Here is a 21,246-nt window from a genome sequence, read left to right as displayed (position 1 = left end):
AAATAATAAAAAAATTAAACATTAAAAGCAATTGGTCTGCACTCTCACTTGTCAAATGTGTTTTCCTTTTAAAGGCATTTAATCAAGAAGCCATTGGATTTTAAGTTTGGATTTACACTGCAAATGGCGCAGAGCGTATATTATAAGAGATAAACATATAGCTATTCCCATTTCATCTATTAGCAGAAGGTAAATTAAAGCTTTAAACCAAAGTGTAAATGTCAGCTACTCGCAAACCTTCCTTGGTACTCCAAATCCAACCTGGAGAATGGAACAGAATTTGTTTCTACTCATTTGCATGAAGCCTTCATGTTAATGAGCCAACAATGACCCAAAGTACAGAGGAGCCTGCAGGCACCAGGACCCAGAGCTGAGCGCCTTTCTCCTCCACCCTGCAGTCACAGACCCTACAAACACCAGCAGGCTTCCAAGATGACTATGAATGCACTCAGCAGAGCCGGTTCAGAATAACTTTCTGTGCAACTCAGCTGCAAAACAGACAATATTCCCTAATGGGAAAGGCATACTAGAAACAACTTTCCAGAAATAACATAGCCAGCAAAGATGTATTAAGGAAAAATGAACTGTAAGCAATAACCAGCCAATGCTTGGCAATCTTCATCCCCGTTAAAACATTTATTTTCTCTGCATGTTCCCCCCCCCCCCTTAAATGCCCCAGTGACAAATAAATTATGAGCATTACAGCTAATTTATTACTCAGCACTGCTGAGAACAGAAAGGAAAAAAAAAAAAAAGTACAGTGATATTTTAAAGCAGATTCTTATTCTAGGAAAATAAATACTTGAATAAAAAACAATAAATCAATACATTCAGTGGGGGAAAAATGCTCTTACAGTTAAGCCACTGGAGTGAAGCACCCGAAACTCGAATTCCTTGATGTGTCAGAGCTGAAGCCACTTGGACTCTGCTGCTTTTAACTGAGCAAGAATTTGCTTGATATCTTCAGCAACAGAATACAGAATCACACTTAATCCCAGCTTCACCCCCCCCACACCTGCAGAACACCTCCCACCCAGGCCATCCAGCCTGCAGGCACTCAGGGACAAAGGCATTCCCTGGGCACCACTGTACAGCAGCATGCACAAGAGGGAGCCTTCAAGCACCGCAGTGCTACTGTGATAAGCAGGCCTTAATGACATCCTCCACGTGGACATTGCCACTGACCTTAAGGCCAGATGGACAGGGTCACTACAGCACTTGGACCTAAGAGGAGAACAGTGCTGTATTTGCCACATTTAACCTGGGGAGGAAGGGCTGCACACCAAAACAACTTTAAAACCTCAACTCCAAATAGTGCTCTTAGCTCCATCTCACAAGACAATATTTGTGTCCGTTCCAGCATGAGCCCTTTGATGACTGATGTCTGTTTTTATCTTTCATCCTACTTCTTCCTCAATTCGGTATTTCAAAGTCTTCACTGATAATAGTAATAAAGACCCAAATAAAGGAACATATCCCTTAATGGTCTGATTTTTGCATGGTCCTGTGCAGAGCCACCAGTTGGGCTCAATGATCCACAAGGTCCCTTCCAACTCAAGATATTCTATGACTCTATAGCATCACACACCACATCAGTACCCACAATCTCACCTGGACTTACACAGTACTGCTTTTACTGCAGATACATTGGGATGGCTTTTGCAAGCCGTAGCCGAGCGCTGCAGCACAGGCAAAGCTCCTGCCGCAAAGTTAAGCACAGCTCCAAAGTTTTCATTCAGGAAAACAAGAAACAATTTGGCATTCATTCCCACGCAAACGCCAATGCACCCTCCTGAGGAAAGACTAATTATTTTCCTTTCCATCTCCTGCTCAGGCCAGTCATCCCCTATCCTCGATACAACACGTGAATAGCTACATTCAGAGCTGCAGCAAACAGAGACATCTCAGTAGAGCTCTGTAAGAACAGCCATACCCGGAGCACACCAAGGGACTGCTTCCCAATGCACTTCCCATATGCATACCCTCCATCTAAAGAGGCCCGTGACTTTGGCAGATGTTGGGTGCTCGAATCTAGGTCAGTTAAAACCAGAGCAATCTGAGGCTAAAGGACAGAGGGAGAGAAAATTAAATTGCTCTCCTGCTCCACAAACTGTGGCTGGTAAACCAAGAGCCCTTTGCCTTTTGCTACAGTGTGATTTCACCACTGGCTGGGCAGAAGCCTTTGACAGGCACAGTGATGAAACACCCTGGCGACAAACCGTTGGGAGCACGGGAAGCATCAGTACCAATTAAAATACTCCAAAATACAACATTTGCAAGAATTCAAGGAGTGGAGGAGGAGCTGCTGCCGAGGTATGCGAATCAGCGTGATGAAAAGCCCCACGGCTGCACAGCCAGCACGCTGCTGCACTGCCTGAAAGGCACAGGGCTGCAAAATGCACATTCCCATCTCTCCCTCCTTGTGCCATCTGCACCAGCTAACGCACAGTTCTTCCATCCGCAGACCTCAGCTCCCAGAGAGCAACACAGGGGCTGGAAATCATCCAGGCTTTCAGAAGTTGCTGCTAAACCCTGAGTAACTTCTGCAGCAGGAATGCCTGCAGCCTACAAGCAGCGCTTCGCCCAGCACCGCTGCAGTTGCTGGGAAATTCAAGTTTCCAAAAACAAGCAGGAGTAATGAAATAAAACCTAGCAAATGCATGCTCAAAACCTTACAGGAATATGGAAATAACAGGGTGTATTCAACAACCCTAGAAATTAAGGCAGAAGCACAGGCTTGCATTTACATAAGCAGGGTACGGCACCAAGTCAGTTTGGAACACGTGCATTTTGCAGGCAGCAAGAGCAATACATTCTGGAACGTGATCTTGATCAAATATTCCCTAAAACTTCACAGGAAGAACCTCAGAGACACCACACTAATTAAACATAGGCCACCACTATTGGCATCCTGCGGTATTTTCACTGCAGAGTTCTGTGGGAAAAAAGAATTGGGCTTTATAGATTTTTATCAGCATTTATTATTTATAAAGCCCTGTTGGCAAGCACGATGTTTTATGAACAAATAAAAGCGAACGATCTCTGCTTCAAAACCACATAATGAATGTATACTTTGCACATACACTCAAGCAGGCACCGCTAGTTCATTGTACAAGGGAAAAAAAAAAGTTTCTACATCTCCAAAAAGATTAAGAAATAAGCACTCCCTTTTACATCTACTGACACAAAAGGCCAAACCAAAACTGAGACTTCCAACCGCTCCTAACGAGCCAAGCCCATCTCATTTCCTTACCACGCAGAGGTGCTGTCCCCATGGCCTCCCCATGCAGAGCCAGATAGAAGTGAGGAAATCCACTTGTCGCCGTATAAGGCAAAAAGAAAAGAGAAAGGTTTCTCTTCCTGAGTTGCAAATAAGCAGGGAACACAATAACCAGGGAAAGCTACTCACGGGGCCAAGCACAGCATGAACGTGGTGCTCAGTCACTACTGACAAGCTAAAATTAGTAGCTTATCCAACTGCCCAGAACTACGCGCTGCGATGCCTCCCCAGCATCCCCCTATTTGTCTTTCTGGTTGCTCTCACCTGTTAATTTGTCCCTTGGGGAGCAGCCACCCCAAGCCCAGCAGTGAATTAATTTGTACCCAGCTACACCTGAGCAGCTTCACAGTGCTCAGCTGTGCTTGGTCCTGAGACAGCACCTGCGAGCAGCACCTGGCCCCACAGGTCTGCAGAAGTGATTAGGCCCCCCAAGCCTTCACTATGCATTGCTCCCATCCTGCTTCTGTTCCCCCACGACACCTGTAAGTGCAGCACTCACCCCAATTCACCCTCCAAAGATAATTCCATGTTTGCATCTGTTCATTGTACTGAGAACTGCATGGTATTTGCAATGACGGATGATGAATTATACAGGGAACTGAGGAACACTTGCACAGTGCAGCTGGGCCACTGCTTACACATGCTAGGGACTGTTTGGAGCTCCTTTTTCTTTTATTTCTCCCACTGACCAGTTGCCTGGCTGGCATCAAGGCACAATGTCAGCTTGGTGAGGATGCACTTCACTACCTGAGGACAGCAGCACCTGGGCCATTAACCATCAGAGGAAGGAGCCAAGGCTCTGGCAGCACATTTTCCAAAATGCTCCAACATGCAGCAAGTGCACAACTTCAGTGCAAAGCACAGCCCGAGAGATGGGAGAAACAGGACAAGAACTGCGGGGCTGCGAACAGAGCACAATGCAAAGGAGTTTGGGGGGAAAACACCGTGCTCAGGACTGATCTGCTGATCCTGCACAGCAGGTGCTCACACACCACCCATTACACACACATACATATTTCCAGCATCCTGGCGCCCGCTGGGTGACACCACCTCCACGGGTCACTCCTTGGCCATCAGTTGGACCAAGGATTATCCCTGGTTCATTCAGGATGACAGCTCACTTGGCAATGAGCTCAGTGGTAACAACGTACTGACACACTAAGGTGCTGCTCACATAAGAGAGAATTACTGAATTTATCTTAACACAATTCCTTTGGAATTACAGGTACATTCCAAACTAAACTGATGTGCTCTGTAATATAGAGATGACTGCAAATTTTCATGCCATGTTTATGAATAGCAAATACTAACCACATTCATTTTAGCCACATACCTTGAAAAATTACAGATCACACTCAATACAAATTTACATAATTAGATGAGCCTGAGAGAAGCAGCGCTAAGTACCAAATACAAGCACAGAATGCAGAGCTCTTACACTTCATAATACATTACGTGTATAGCCTCAAAAAGCCTTAAAGATTACGACTACATTTCTTTTCCATGGAAACTATAATTCTCAAATCCAGCACGCTATTTTGAGAAATTTGATTCAACTCTCCACTTGCATCTGCTGGAAGCACAGCCCTTCGTATGCTCGGAGAGACGGGCTCAGCCTCACGGACACCTTCCCAACTCTTTCCTACGGTCCTGCTCTGACAGCAGACCGCAATAAGACTCAGCGCAAAGTCTCGTTGCGTTTGCTTACCAAGCAGATGCGTGGGGCTGCTGCGCTTTACCACCTGAAGAGGACGGGGGAAATTAGTAGCATAGGAATTAAAGGAAAGGGGGGGGGTTATGGAATGCCTCCTCCTCGCAGGTTTTCTCGGCGTTCACCCAGCACAAGGAGCCGGGCGGCCGCACAGCGCATCCATCCCCGCGCCCCGGCTGCGGGCGCCCGGAGGAGCCCGAGCTGCGGCCGCACACGCGAGAGGGGCGGCGGGCGGGGAACCCCTCACAGTGCTGAGTCATTTAAGCCGAGAAAAGCCGGGCTGGAGTCAGACGCACACACACATACATACATACACGTACAAATACGCAGCCGCGCTTCCCAAGGCTCTGCCCGGCGAACTGCCCCGCGCTCACGGCAACTTCCCCCGGTGCGCGGCTCGGCGGGTAGCGGAGCACTCACCAGGTAGGCTCCCACGGTACCCTGGGCCAGCATCAGCGCGCACTCGGACACCAGGAAGAGCTGGATGCTGGAGAAGCAGGACACCTTCCTCCGCCGCCTCCGCTGCCTCGCCGCGCCGGCCCCCGGCAGCTCTCCGCCGCCCGCCGAGCCCCGCTTCCCCGGCATCCTCCTCCGGGCACCGCCGCGGGATGGCGGCCCCGCGGCTGCTCCGCGCCTTCCTCCTCTTCCTCCTCACTCCGGGTGCCGCTCACAGCGGCAGCCCGCGGCTGCTGCCTCTCCGCCCGCGGGCTGCTGCCATGGCCAGCTCGCCGCCGCCTCCTCCTCCTCCTCCTCCTCCCGCCGTCTCTCCTCCCCTCGCCGTGCCGCGCTCCCTCGCTCCGCCAGCCCCGCGCAGGCCGGATCCGCGAGCCCCGCCGCCGAGAGGGGCGGAGGAAAGCACGGGGCTGGCGGAGGCTCCGCAGGAGGCGGGGCGGCCCCGTCCCGGGATACGCGCCGTCCGTTCCTCTGCGGTCGGAGCCTTCGTTCAGCCGCGGTCCCAGAGCCGCCCCCAGCCCCCGGGTGGTGCGTTGCCCTCAGCTCCCTGCTGGCTGCGTCCGTCGAGAAGCTCCTGCACACGGACTAAAGGGCAAAGGGAGGACCTATAAATACTGCACGTTCGAAAATAAATAAACAAACAAACAAATAAATAAACGGTAACAGAATCACAGAACATCGCGAACTGGAAGGGATTCACAAGGATCATCGAGACCAGTTCACGCAGCAACACCCAAAACCCACAGGCTCTATATGAGAGCAGTATCCAAGCACTCCTTGAACTCCAGGAGCTTTGAGCCGTGCCTGCTGCTCTGGGCTGCCTGTTCCACTCCTGCACAACCTTTCCCTAACCCCCGTATGACCCTGCCCTGACAGCCCCATGCCTTTCCCTGAGCCCTGTGGCTGTAACCAGGGAGGAGATCAGTGCTGACGCTCTGCCCCTCTGTGAGGTGGCTGTATGAGGGGACCAAAGGACCTCAGCCGCTCCTCACACATCCTCCCCTGCAGCCACTTCACCATCTACACCCATCCTGTAGATTCTCCCTAATAGCTTTTATGTCCTTTTTGTGGCACACAGTGCTGGAGGTGAGGCCACATCAGCACAAAACAGGAGATGTCATCTTGAAGCACCACGAGCACGTGGACAAGCTTTTGCTCTCAGGCCTGTGCTTCACATCCCCAGCCACGTGATTTTCTGATGATGGCCTTCCTTGTCACCCTCACCTCGAGTTCTAATTTCAAGAAGATATCTTCTTTGAAAAACCGCTAATCATCACTTCTACTATTACAGATTGCATTCCTTCTTGGCCTACCTGCAAAACCTGATCTGCTTTGCTCTTCAGGTGCACTTTTCCAGTTCATTTCTGGGTGTAGACTGGGGGCTGTGGCCGCACATTTTTGTGCTGTTTCACTCTCAGCTAAGCAGTACTGAACCATTTAGTACTGGGATGTTAGAACAGCTTTCTGTGGAAACAGAGGCTAAGTTTTTCAAAACGTGATTTGGATCCTAAATTTCATTTTCAACAATGTGTGAGACTTCTGAACTCCTGAATACATCCAAAAGATGCCCGTGAAAATAGAAGTCAGGAGCATCCTAATTCCTCCCAGCAGAAGTAACTCATCACCAGTCACACTGGGAAATCAAAAGAAGCACTGACATTATAAAGGAATTTTTGAGTGCCTCCTTCCAAAATGTTATCACTATCCAGAGATTTCCATTTTGCTCTTCCTTTATAGAGGCACTTCCAATAACCATGATGCTGAAAATTAATGTTGAACCACCTCCACCTGAGCCGGTAAACCTTTACCCAAGCCCAGAACTGCAAACCAGTGCTTGACAGGCACATGAGAGACCTGGCACAATCAGCTGTTGCCCTTTGCTCAACAGCTGCCAACATCTCCCTCCCATGCTGAACTTTGCTTTGCTGCAACTTCTCAGGCACACCTGAGTCACATCAAAGTCTGGAAAGGTCCCTTCATAGAGAGATTTGGACATTAATTCTATTAACGTAGTTAGATTCTGTGATTCTCTAAGATGTGCTTTGCTCCAAATGGCCTCTATAGTGTAATAAGCAGGATGGATAACCCAACAGACTTTTTAATAGGTGAAAATAGGAAAGTGTCTCTTAAAACACTTGAGGATATAGAATTACATCAGTGGAATTTGTACAGTTCCCTGCAAAAACAAAGGTTTGGAGTTTGCTGGTGTTGCCATTTAGCTTTTGGAGACAGAGCCAGCCTATGCCAGGTGGAGTTCTAAAGGCAGCAAAGCTGTGGGAACACACATAACCCACCAAGTGCATACCTGGCAACCCAAGTGAGCTGCTGCACAAGCTACTGTGCTTACCATGACTCAAGCTGGATGGTTTAACAAGTGCCATCACACATCACAGTCACGTCTTACACATCCTGCTGTAAGACTTTGCCCAGGAAGCAGATACATTGCTTGTCTGGCAGAAAGAAAACAGCTGCTATAAAAATCTAACTTTAATACTAATTATCTGAAACATCTGGTTGGTTAGTTTATTGCAGCAGAATACAATTATCACTTAAATTGCTGTCCAGAGGAGACAGAATGCTTGGATTTTTTTTTCTCTCTTCTTTATTTTGTACACTTGCACTAATTTCCTTTAGAAAATTTCCTCCTGTGTTGCTTTGCTGGAAGAAAGAATGAAGGTCTCATGTCTGCAGCCAGGTGAACCCAGCAGACCTGAGCTTGTCTCCTGCAGACTTACATTCCTGAGAGGTTTCAGCAGAGCGCTTCAGGAATGGATGAGTGAACTATTTGGATTTAATAGTTAATTATTGTCATACCCAAACAGTTTTTCTGGTCTAAATTGACCCAGCTAATGTGCGGAGTGCTAATGTTCATGGATTATATTAGCATAGAAAGGACTTTGTAACTAAAATAGTCCCTTTTCCTTGGGGCTTAATAGTTTTGCCAACACAATTCTCAGCTATTTCCACGACCATCTTTTCCCCCCATGATGATCTGTATTACATTTCTTGCAGTTACCCTGTCAGATTTTTATAAACACTTGAACATTTGTAGCTGGGAGGCAACGTGTTGTCAGAGATAAGGTTGGACACCACAATCTTAATCGTGTCGCCTCCCCTGAGACAGTCTTATTACATCTTGTTTGCTGGATGTCTCCATGCTGAGTCCTTGTGGGCTTCTGTCAACTTTCACCTTTGGGTAACCTTAGCAGCTGGAGCTTTCTTGATCTGTCTAAAGCATTCTTTTGCTTTAGTTCATTGGGCTGATGATGAAACCATCAGCAGTGTTGGTATCAGTAGGAGGAAGAAGACCTCAGTCCTGCTAATGAGAACCTCATCCAGCTCAGCATCCTGGAGCAGTGATGGCCACCCCTTGTGTCTGTCCTCACTGAGGATGCCACAGAGAAAAGGACAGGCAGGAGGAGAAGACAATGGTCTCATAGCAGACATATCAGCTGTGTGGTTTACATTAAAACACTCCAACGTGAAGCACTGCTGCAATCTTAAACAGGGTTTAAGGTTCGTGTACTGCCAAAATGGATTACATGTAGCATAAATCGTGTCTCCTCAGCATCAGATTGGCACTGCTGGTCAGTTCTACTTCATGCATTTGTCTGAAGGAAGTCTTGCATGCAGAAGAAGTGAGGAATAATGTCAGATACACTCAAAGAGAATGGAAGAACACGTAAATAAACACAAAACAGGGAGATACCAGCCAAAATGTCTTGAAATTCTATTCTGTAATTTTCCAGTGTAAAATCTTGTAGGTCAGGTGGTACAGGAGGGGGAGGGCAGGAAAGGATTTCAATGGTCTGTGGCATTAGAATGGGGTATGAATATGTGCATCAGCCAAGTGTGTGTAGCAGGAGGGAGGATGAGGTTGGTACAGCATCTCGATGGGTCAGCAGTCTTCATTTCCAAGATACCGCGATGCCAGCAGTTTTAATGCAGTGTCTTTCTATAAACACTTCTGACTTTACTGCCTTGCTATTTTGAGTCCTGCTGGAGATTTGGATTCATTAAAAAGGCATTTCCTTCAGAGAAGCTGATTAGATAGCTGTTTCTTCTCCTAGATGCTGAAGAGCTGGAGAACACCTCAGTGAGGCGAAAAAGGGCAGGAAATTAAGGCACCTTACTTTAACAAGAGGTGCTGGTTCACCCTCAAATCTCCCACTATTAAAAGAGTTAACAGAGGTGATTTGTAAATGAGAACTGGATGGTCTGCAATCTACATTGCATAAACCTGGCTCCTAACCTCTAATTACGGTTTTCCTAAAGAAATGAGACTCAGCTCTGAAGGGAGCTGAGCAATCTCCAATGCTATTGACTCCATGAGACCCGAGGGCATGCAGCACTTTTACAGGGAAGCCGAGCACCCTGAGATCGTGGGCTAAATGGGAATCAGAATGCCTTTTGGATTAAAGCAATGTGATTTAGCAAACACACTGTAATTGTGGAGTACTTGCAAATATTGACATCAGCCTGATGCTGAAAGTTAATTTGCAGAATCAGAAACTGAAAAGCAAACTGGACAATAGGCTGCCACTTTGGTGACTGTTAATGAGCATCTCTCAAGGAAGTGATTGTCCAAACTAGAAGGTGTCATTTAACACAAAAAAACTGTCCAGTGTCTTTTTTGTAAGGGTGAGATTTTGAAGCTCTAATTCTAGAAGATTTTTCTATTTAGGCAATTAACTATAATTTAAAAATAAAGGAGTTCACAGCTACCAATGATACGTGGCACTTCTGCTCAGCTCTGAGCATTAGTCTTATAGAGTGTCAGCCCAAAGTTCATCCCCAGCATTTCATTTTGGCTGCTTATTTTTCTTTCTGTGTTTGTTTGCTTTATTAACAGGGCACAATGTGGTTCTTTCCCTTTGCTGGATGTTGTCAAACAACAACCACTTTCCACCTCGTAAGTAACTTCCTTTAATAGCAAAATGCAGCAGAGCTTTCTGTGCAAATAAAGTGCTTTGAACCATGCAGGCTGTAAGGACTATGAAAGCAACTGGAGTTCCAAGCAGACACTAACCAGTTGTGCCTTTTACACGTCTTGCTAGATAATAATTTGAAGGATCCAATACTTGTAAATCACATTGGCTCTCTAATAAAGAAATTATTTATAGAGATACTCAATGCATCTTGAAATCTAGCCATGTGTGCACAGACTGGCTTCCTGTCGAGCCTTTTATTTACTGTCCTTGTTGATATCCTCTGTGGATCTTGCACTTTGGTGTGGATGCTTTCAATTTGCCATTCATGCTTCCTTCACTCAACACAGTCATATTTTTTTTCTCCTGGACGTTTTGTGCAGCATGAGCCTGTCTCAAGATACCAGTCTCTGACTTGTTGTTTTGTTTCTGTTTTTGTTTTTTTAAATTACAGCCAAATGTTCTTGCAGAATTGATTTTCTTAACGTTTCTGACCTGCTAGCACCCTGTCCTAGGGCTTTGCTGGATTAGCCTGGATATTGCCAGTGGAAGTGGCATGCTCGTGTGATGTTTGCAGTGAGCTGGAGTACCAGAGTCTGTAACACACATTGCAGTCACAGATGTAAGGCTGTGCTGTACACTGAGCAGGACGTTCTGTCAAGCTCAGATAAGGACTTGCACAGGACAGTTTTAAGCTAGATAATGAACAGAAGACAATGTTTAATATATCCTTTTCTATCCATGAGATAAAACAATTAACAAAGACAAAATAGGAACAGTAGAGATAGAAAAAAAAGGAACTGCTTTGACAGTGCCTGTCATGACGTTGCATGACAGCTTCTCTAAATGCTGCCAGCTTGCACAGACCAACCTTTGCATTGCATCCTTTTTTGGCCAGAACTGAGTTCTCTCACCCCACCAACTTCTCTGTGATGCCAGGTCAGTTCAACATCAGCAGCTAGCAGTCTTCTTGGGTGTTACCTTATATATGTACGTAATTTCAGTTGAGCTCTCTTGATGTAAAAGAACACCCTTTTGTCACCTTAGCCATGCCCATGAGTTCAGGTACCATAAGGTCAGTCATCATCTTTTTGACTGGAGCTGAATGGTCATTTTCCAGGTTCACATTAATAAGCAATTATGTGGCTTGAAAACTGCCATCAACTCGAGAATATAATGAGTACTTCTGTCAAAATTACATATTTTGCTTCTGTCTCATATTCTACCATAACAGCTTGTAGTAATTGGCTTGCAGCATTGTTTCTTGACAGCCTTTTATCCTCAGAAGGTTCACACACGGCCTAAAGGAAGCGAGTGGAAACTCCAGGAAAGGAGTTGGGTAATTTCTGTCTTTTTACTTATTTTATTCTGGAGAACAGTGATTAGCCCTCACTGTGCTTTATTGGTCCAGCTTCTAGAGACAGAAGAATCCCTTTATTTCCTTGGGTCTGTGAAACCATGTGAAACTGAAATGCCTATAACACCGTGTTGTAATAAATAATGTCTGAGTGTACTGAATGGCATTTAAGGCAGCGTCCATCTGATATAAACATGTAAGTGCAAGAAGATTTCTACTGAAGGCACTATGACAGACTGGCTGCAGACTTCTTGTGGAACTGTAGGATCCAAAACCCACCTTAATCTTGCTGCATCTCTTTTGACTTTAGTGCCTGAGTGGAATTTCCTCTTCTGAAGGATCCTGACAGCATTTGCTATGGAGGAGTGAGTGCCATCACTCTGAAGCAATGATAAAAATGCAGGATGGAGGAATGTAGAGGAGACTGGGGTTGCTGACCTCACTGGAACTTGTATAAGTCAGTGGAATATAAAGAGAACTCACTTGCTCTTGCAATGACCTCCAGTATAAAACATAGCAACCAAGGAAAGGTCAAAGAATTAAAGCAAGCCAATTGGTAGTGCTTCAGTAAAGCAGCTAAGGGTTTCTCTACTTGACCTTGAAATAAGCAAAGCAGTCTGGGGAAAAAATGCCCAATTCCTTTACTTACTATAAAGTTAATGGAGCCCCTGCTTTGGTTGCTGTAACAGAACAGATGTTCCATGAATCCCCCCACAGAAAGGCAGAATGTGGGCGAGAAGGGTATTGTTAAAGGAGGTTTGTGAGCTTGTTAGATTGATGCTTCTCAAACGCAGCCTCATCTGAATCTAGTTCTATACTCTAGAGCATTTAATGAGCATGGAGAAAAGGGAGTAAAATGAAGAGTGGCAAAAGAGAGAGAAGAAAAGTCTGACAGATTATCAGTTATATTCCTGCTCCACTTCTTATTGGTATTTAAAAAACAAAACAATTGGGTTACAGAAAAGAACCTAAATGCTGCACTATGTGTGTATTTGTTGTTCAGGTAGAGTGACCTGCAGGTGAGCACTCAGCAGTTAGTCTGCAGTGAGACAGAGCCACAGTTCCCATCTCCAACATTTGCAGAGTGCAAAGAATGGCATTTTGGTAATGCTGAGGATGCAGCAGGGAAAGTTTGGATGCTAATTGTAGTCTCGTGGCAGAGAATGGCATGGCTAGTTCAAATGAACTAACAGGTTTTAAATAATATTTAAAATATTATTTCGAATTTCCCATGTCCCATTGCCAGCCCTAACTCCCACACTGTCCAGCAACCTGAACCACTGATTTCTTCTGGTCTGCACAGAAGATTTGTGAATAATGACATCCACTTGTAAATATCATCCACTATCAACCGTCACAGCTCTATCTCAGCTTCCTTTCTGGCTTTCTCAAAACTGTCAGTTACTGAGGATATGTTTGATTATGGCTGAAGGACAATTGTTCAGCAGGCAACTTGTATATCTATGGTAATACAAAAATCTTGTAAATCAATCATAAATGTCTCTTCAATGATTTATGGCCAATATGCAGAAACTGAGAGATGGCTTTCATGTAGATTTTGTTATAAATTATTTCCTTCTATTTTTGTCTTAAATGCAATCGTTTGCTGTTATTAATAGTCTGTGTGCATCACATTGAAGCAAAATGCAGTATAACATCTTTAGACAATAAAAAGCAGCATCAACCAGTATATTTATACAAAACTTTGTGATGTTACTTCCTCCATATGGACATATATCATTAATCTTCTGACAAGCAGAAGGTCTTGATTCTTTTCTCTCTTAGAGGAAATCACAGTTCTGAAACACAGCAGTGGAGCTGTACTTGTGCTCTTTGAAAAAATACATCTTTGATAATATTCATTCTTTTTTTCTTATATAAATTGCGGCAGTGCTGGACTGGTCTGTTGGAGATTGAAGTTCTAGAGGTACCACCCTCCCAAGTACAAAGTTTGAGTCTCCACTCTCCTCTCTGTGGATATTCATTTACCACCTGGACAACGTGATGTGATAATGATCATTCGAGAGTGTGATTTTCACTGCACTCCTGCAGTTACCTCAGCACGCTTTTTCTTGATCAAGCTGAACAGGCCGTCAATGAACTAATGCTGCAGTTTGCCAGAATAGCTCATTACCAGATCTGATCAAAGTATTTATATCATATTTTCCTGTCTGTTTTAGTGACAAATGCTTTCTTCGCAATAAATATGCGTATTTCTGTGAAATTCAGCTTTGTATGCATTTGTTGTTGTTTTTTTTTACCAAAAGCAGTATATTTTGTTTACTCGATTTTCTGTCAGAATTCTTTCGGTGAGGAAAAACCACGATGATGGTTTTCTTACCTTTTATCTATCTTTCCGTCTGTGTTTATCTGAGAAATTCAATAAATAATATAAAAATATGTCCATTTTAAGCTTCAAAATGAAAACTGAGACATCAACGTTTGTGTCAAATTGCTTTCCCCATCTCGCCTAATTAGCCAGCTGTAAGGGCAGAAGGATCTTGTAGCTCCTTGTGTATTATGAATTAGTCTAATACTGCTGACATCACCCAGGGAAACCATAATGGTTTTCACATCCTACTGAGCTTTTTGTGGTTCTGTCTTTCCTAATAGAAGCATTAGAGGAGCACATTTACATGCTTGCCCTGATTTATGAGTACATTTTATTTGTGGGGAGATTAAATTCTGGTAGGTTGGATCTGTTTGGGTTTCCTCGATAGCCTCTGATTAGTTTTAGTAGAAGTAGTCCCCACACTAAATCAAATGCTTGGGCTGATCTATCACAAAGTGAAGCTGTGATTCCTACCCATCCTTTCCTTGTATGATAACTCATTAAACTGAGGAGATTATTTACAGTATTTGCAGCCATCCCAGCTGATGGTTGTATCGAGGGCGCTCCATTTTAAATGTGAATATTTGGTAATTCATAGATGACTCATTAAGATCTAAACAACTTCAAAATGTGCTCTCCCGAAGACAGCTCATCTAGATGATGAATGTGACCATCGTGGAGATCCAAGGGTCATCTGGAAGCACAGAGAATATTCCCCGCCTTTGTCCAAGGTTAATATATGTAAGTTTTTCTTGGAAAATTCATATCTCTGCAGTTCTTTAACCTGTACATCGAATGCTGCAAAGTGCAACAAAAAAAAAGTGCCATCCCTTTGATGATCAATTATCTCTGTTGTCAAGCATCTGCAATATATGTCATTAAATCTCCGTCTTCCTATTGTGTCTCAGTCTTGATGCTGGTAAAGTCTTAGCGCTCAAACACCCTCCTTGAACACACACATTGTCATGTCATTCTTAAAGACTCACAGCTATACCACTGCATCTCCATTTCAACAGCCAAACCAAACCAAAAATCCCACTGTGCCCACCAGCACACTGGCCTGTCTCTCTTGGGTTCCTCAGCCCTTCTCTTTGTGGAGTTTGTTTTATTGTCACTTGGGTGCCTGGTCTGTCACTGGGATGGCAAGGAATCTGAGACAGCGCCTGCACTCATGTTTTCCATTAAGTGATGAGCACATAGCAGAGGCAGAGAGGGGTATTAAATAATAATGACAATAATCATACATCTGATAGAGTTCAGTTCCGCTTTGGCACTAAATGGAAAGCTGAAAGCCTCCCTATGGATCTTTTCCATCTAGAGCATCAATGATTGTAACAGATGCATCAGTTTTAAATTAATGCCTTGCATGACAAATAATACCAATACATGCGTTTAGGAAATCTGGGTCTAATCTGGCACCTTTTGATTAGTTGCAAATGATGACATTGCCATGTCCATAATATCACCTATAAAATCTACAGATGTGAACCACTCTCCTAACTGGAGCAAAACACAGAGCCGTTGAAATGGCGCACATCCTTTACCTCCAAATTATGGGAGCCTTATGAAATAAAAACAATGAATGACTTTCTTTTATGATTTCAAAAACACCTATGAACAGGAAAAGATTAGCAAAAAAAAAAAAACCAAAGAGGAATGAGGAAACAACTGACAATGAAAAGCACTGATCCATTTAAATACAGATGAAATGATTTGGCAATGTACTGGAAAGGAATATTAAACAGATGCAAGCTATTAATTTTCACTGAGGGTCAGCTTGGGAGCCTGAGTAGCAGGTTAACCCTTCGCAGAAGGGAAGACCTCTCCATAAATCACAGTTTCTACTGAGCAGACAGGTGTTGCTATTTGGGGTCGTTGCGAGGAGCCGTACCCATCTGCTATCAGCATTGCACTGCTGCATGCCAAGCTCTGTTGGGGGCTGTTGATGCAGCTCATGTAATATCTGGGAAATGCTCTGGACGGTTGATGATGCTTGTAGAAAGGAGAGACAGTTTGGAAGATGGAAAGATGTCAAAAATTACCAGGAAAGACGGAAAATGGCAAAATCAGAATGAAGAAATATCGATCCCTTTCACTTATTTCTTACAAGGCAGGGAGAGAAGGCTGTGTGGTGAGACCAGCAACCATGAAAAATGCAGTTTGTGCAACTAGTGCTCCTCGTGGGAGCAGAGATCTTCCAGCTCATAGGTCAGCACTGTGTGTTGGAAACCCCCTGCAAGCTGGGCTCTCCTGCTGGGTTTTAATGGCTGTATGCTGCTATTTGAGCATCTTCCATCTTGAGCTTAACAAACACGAAACCTGTGCAAGGCTTTGTGATGTCAGTGGCTCAATCCTAATTCGAGATGCTTTTTCTCTACTCAGTTTTTTTGTAGGGAAAGGAGAATGCTGGGAAAACCCTTAGTGTGAGGAATTTCATCCTTGATGCATCTATTCTGAGCGCTCCACCTTAAGCAGAGCACTTACCACCTCTCAGCTACCTACTCAGCCAACTTTTTTGTCCTTGTCTTTAAAAAAAAAATAAAATAAACTGTACAACAAATCACTGCATTTGTCCACAGGGGACAATAAATGCCACTCTGCTCGTACCTTAGTTCTCCTTCAACTATTCCATTGCCTAGCGCTAAAAATAATGATGTGAATGCCTCTACATCAGTCTTTTCTATCATGATGAAGACTGTGCCAGTCATAAAGGTCACCATAAGACAGACTACAGACTGTGAGTCCCCACAAGGCAGTGTGACTAACACCTTAAACGCTGCTGGAGTGCAGCCTGGGCAAGTGACTAGTCTAGTGTGAGAAACGAAAGCAATACTCACTCTGGTGAGAAACGTTAGAAATGAGCATCCACCATCAGCTGCGTTCAGATGGCTGAGAGTCTGGAGTGCTCCATTTTCATGTTCTTAAGTGAAAGTTGCCTTAAAGAATACCCCCCTGAAGCTCAGCAGCAGTGGCAGCTCTGCACACTGCTTCCTCCTGCAGACCTGCCCTTGAGTTTGTCAGCATGCTTCTGCCAGGAGTCCTGCTCTGCCCAGCTGGACTAGGGAGGATTCAGTTTGCTTCTGCTTGGGAAAATTCCCCCAACAAAACCATTATAGCAGTTTGAAGAGGGTTGTTTTTCTCTTCCCCAGAAGAGCAATATTCTGCCTATCTCTGGATGCATTTTTAATGACTTGCATGCACACAGTGTGGAACAAAGCCCCTTGTACCCCCCATTCTTTCCTCAGCCTTTACTTCTCTCTGCTGTGTCTTATTCTCCAACACAAAAGGTTTAGAAGTGAAATAAATTTGGCATAAAACCTAACAGTAGCTGCACTGAATAATGAAATCCCTTAAGCACATTTGTAACGTGTGCTCAGCACAATCTATCAGCGGCGACTTCAATAACCTTTGCCACCATTACACCATGTTAAAGATTGTTGGGTCTGATTTAAACACAGGTGTTTGCAGAGGACAGCTTGATCGTTGTCTCCGTATCTCGTTTTCAGTGGTGTCATTCTCTGTTTGGTCTTCAAAGACTGCTCAGTTTTTCACTTGTAGGTGTCACATTGGTTATAAAGTTGCCCCAGTCAAGCAGCATTTCAGACTGATCTGATTATCTTTTACAGCAGATTGATCCCAAGTTCAGAAGCATCACTGTTTAGAAAAGCATTGAAGTTTTAGCTGGGAATACTGAAGTGTGTTTTATGTACAACCTTCTGGTCTTGAAAACAAAGAGAAGTGCTGAAGCATTTAGCAAGTATGCCTCTTGAATATGCATTTTCCAGGTCAGCCTTAAGGCAGGCTTTTCTTTGCAAAAGCAAATTCAACACTGAAGTTGAAAGTCCAGACACTTCTTAAAACGGTGAAAAATAATTAGTAAGAAGAAATAAAATTATGTTTGGGTAACCTTACTACAGAAGAATCCTCTAATTGGTTCAGATATCAGTGCAAAGAGGAACACTCAGAAGCCTTGATTACAATTCACATTGGGGCACCACTCACTAAAGGGCAATCACTTCTTTCATTAATTGCTTTAAAAATATGACCTAGAGAAAGCTGCTTATGAAAGAGGTGTGGGACTCTTAATGATTCCTGTTGTGATCTGTGGCAAAGTTTCCATTGACTCCAGTGGAAGAAAGTTGTGCCCTCTCTTTCAGCAGCAACAAATGAAGCTTCAGCTCAGATCAGCCCTTTTGCTTCACCTGGATTTGGGTCTGAGAACTTGGCTGCTGCAGAGGTGAGCGTGGTAAGAGGTGCCAAAACCACAGTGCTGGTTACTGGCTGCTGAACTGAAAACACATTCCTTGCAACACCTCAAAAAGTGCAAGAAAAAAAAGTCAGTCTGGATGTGTTTCATCCCTCCAGGCGATTTTTCTTCCTAGGCTACAATAATCTATCTTTTCAGCTGTTTAATAAAAAAAAGTCACAGAGTGTAATTGTTAAAACGAGCAGTGGGAAATGCAACAGCCTGACAAGAAATTACATGTCTTATTTATCTCCACCTAAGTTGCTCCTCCAGGAGTGTGCTGGCGGAATGCATTGCATTCAAACCTGCATTTGCTGTGCTTGCTAGGGGTACTTCTCCATGGCTCTGCAGCAGCTTCCTCCCCAGCACAGGTCCTGAAGGGAAATGCCAACCCTGGCCTGCCTATTGGTCTTCATACATCCTTGTTCCACCCGTGCTTGCTATTCATGCTGAAGCAGGAATGAAGCATGAATACCTCACAGGTAGGTGAGGCAGAGCTGGAGGTCTGTGGGTGGCCTCTTGACTGCAGGCAAAATTAAATCAAAGCTCGGGGAGCAGTTATCCCTGGGGAAGAGGGCTGGTGCTTACAAACATTCTCTGCAAATGCTTGAAAAACTGCCCAAACACGATGCATAGTACACAGTCCATGATCAACGAGCTTTGGCTGGAATGCAGATCAGAATAGGTATGACAAGATGAAAATCATCTTTTGGGCACATTTATTTTGTGGAAGGGGCAGTATAAAATCAGATCGTGATTAACCAGACTGGAATTCTTCTGTGCAACGACTTAACAGCATGCTTATGTGCTGATAGCATTTGCACTCCGCTTAGTTAATGCTGGTACAGCGAGCTCCAGTCCTACAAAAATACTTTGGTTTTCACAGATAGTTTTCTGAGGGCACCAAGGGTCTTTGTGGGATGCATGGCTTCTTCTCAAGAACCCAGCGACTATTTTGATCAGCGCAGTGTAAAAAACCTGGAGGGAATTTAAATGAGATTTAAGTTATTTCATCAGTTCTACTGTCCTTATGCATTTTGGGAGGAACAGGAGCAAGCAAATAATGAACAGTATTACAATTGTACCCTCAGAGCGTTTGGCTTATGTAGGGCAACTGGGCCAGCAGATGGTGAATGCAATTTGATGTACCAAAGTATGAAATAAGTGATCTGGACAGACGGATTAAAGTGGGGTGTGTGTATAAATTGAACAAGGATCGTGAGAAGTATATTGGGCTATTATGGGGAATCACTGAAGCCTGAGCACAGATGCTGCAAAAGACAGCAAATCAAACTGCACTGGCACAGTAATAGAAACAAAGACAAAAGGTGAGAGTGCTATTGTTTTAGTCTTTTGTGCACAGCACAGGCTTTGATCTGCTGCAAGAAGAAAGCTGCCTTGGGGCAAAGCACACAGGATCTAGTGGTGAGCAGAAAGTTCACAGCACTGGGCTAATTTACACTGTAAACTACAGGAAGATGTGGTGATTACAGAAAAACACCTTAAAGGAAAGGCTCCATCCATACATTGTATCTCTTACACTAGCACTCAACAAGACAGAGCATCTTATCAGTGTTGGCAAAGTAGGCCTGGGTGAGAAAAAAAGGCCAGAGTGCCTCTTCCAAAGCATAATGCAAGTGCAGAATAAGTAAAACGAGGACATGCACTTGAGAGTACTTAATGGGAAGCACCAAGTTTTTAGTTGGTAATAGCCACTTAATCAAACAGGCCTTATATAAAGTATTTCTAATCCTAGCTCATCAGCTGCAGCTATGCATTGCCGGCGTATTCCCAGGACAGTACAGTTTAGCTGGCAACGATGTCTGAATGATACCAGGAAATTTGGGCCATGCATCTAGTTGCATTGCTCACTCCCTAAGGGCGTGCATGCACCAGGCAGTGTGTATGGGTGGGGTCATGGGGACATTCTGACCAAGGGATTCCCAGAGTGGGCAGGGGCACAGAAGACACCCATGTGGACTTTGGTGGTTTTGGTGGTTACACCTGTGTGCCCCAAAGCTGCCCACCTCAACCCAACGTGTTTAACAGACTGTGTGTTGAGTGTGCTACCAGCACTCCTGGGTTCACTGCTAATGCACAGGCTGCCCAGGGAGGTGGAGGTGCTTGCTGTCCCTGTAGGTGTTCAAGAGCCATGGAGATGTGGCACTGGATCAGTGGGTATGGTGGGGTGGGTTGATGGTTGGACTAGATGATCTTAGAGGTCTTTTCCAACCTTAATGGTACTGTGATGCTCATTTCAACTTCCGTCTTACTGCCTTCCTGTTCAAGGTGGCTAATAACATCTGGCTGGCACAGACCAGCAGGACGTTGCTGTTTTCCTTATTTCCTAGCAGGCTAAGTTGCTTTTGGCTGGACATTTGGTGGTGGAGAATCACTTCAGTTCATTTTGCACACATAGCTGAGCGAATCAGCTCATTTACGCAGAGCTCCGAATAGCAGAACTGATGTAGAGACACGAGGAAGTTCTTACTTGCTTTTCCTGCCCACCCACGGTCACACAGCCCAAAATCAAATTAAACCTTCACCCTGGAAATGTGTCCTTTTGTGCCATGCTCTTAAATCCTGCAAAGGCCCTAGGAGTGCTGAGGAGTCAGAACGGCGCAGCCTGAAGTGCACTCAGAATTTAACTTTGGGATTTAATGGCTGAAATAGAAAATAAGAGCATTGGAGAAAATCAGTTTAGGGCAAGTAAAAATGGATATTTCAAGAAAAAAATAGTTTTCTTCAGCTTTGGATTATTTACCTTTATAAACTTTTTTTCCCTTATAATAAACCAGTTCTAGGTCAATTTTTTCAGTAAAAAAATTCCTTTCTCAGCATGAAGAAGCAAATCTTTTCAGCTTGAAAATGTACCCCAGCAACTGGCAAGTCAGAAGTGAGATATTTTGTTTTAAAAATGTGACCATGGAAGTTTTCCA

At 44.4% G+C, this 21,246-nt stretch overlaps 2 protein-coding genes across 8 annotated transcripts in view; both read right to left on the bottom strand.

Annotated features, from left to right (window-relative positions):
- The window catches only part of SLCO3A1 (solute carrier organic anion transporter family member 3A1), a 113,256-nt gene extending 107,460 nt beyond the window's left edge, over positions 1 to 5,796 (bottom strand). The window contains exons 1-2 of one of the 3 annotated variants that reach the window (XM_090149034.1): positions 3,410 to 5,398; positions 3,254 to 3,315 (exon numbers count right to left, since the gene is read on the bottom strand). In XM_090149034.1, the coding sequence (XP_090005160.1) occupies positions 3,254 to 3,286 (33 nt within the window). In that variant the 5' untranslated portion in view covers positions 3,287 to 3,315; positions 3,410 to 5,398. The other 2 variants (XM_031587757.2, XM_090149033.1) reach the window with 2 other exon arrangements.
- Positions 5,797 to 5,890: 94 nt separating this feature from the next.
- Positions 5,891 to 21,246, bottom strand: part of LOC116225403 (uncharacterized) — a 65,585-nt gene continuing 50,229 nt past the window's right edge. For 3 of the 5 annotated variants that reach the window (XR_016470433.1, XM_090149035.1, XM_090149038.1), the window contains one exon: positions 7,575 to 19,285. The gene's annotated coding sequence lies outside the window, so the exon portion shown is untranslated. Of the gene's footprint in view, positions 6,030 to 7,574; positions 19,286 to 21,246 lie in introns of those variants that run through there. The other 2 variants (XM_090149036.1, XM_090149037.1) reach the window with 2 other exon arrangements.

The sequence above is a fragment of the Phasianus colchicus genome, chromosome 12, assembly GCF_987193195.1.
Source record: "Phasianus colchicus chromosome 12, bPhaCol1.hap1.1, whole genome shotgun sequence".
Lineage (NCBI taxonomy): Eukaryota > Metazoa > Chordata > Aves > Galliformes > Phasianidae > Phasianus > Phasianus colchicus.
This window is presented reverse-complemented; position numbering and strand designations above follow the sequence as displayed.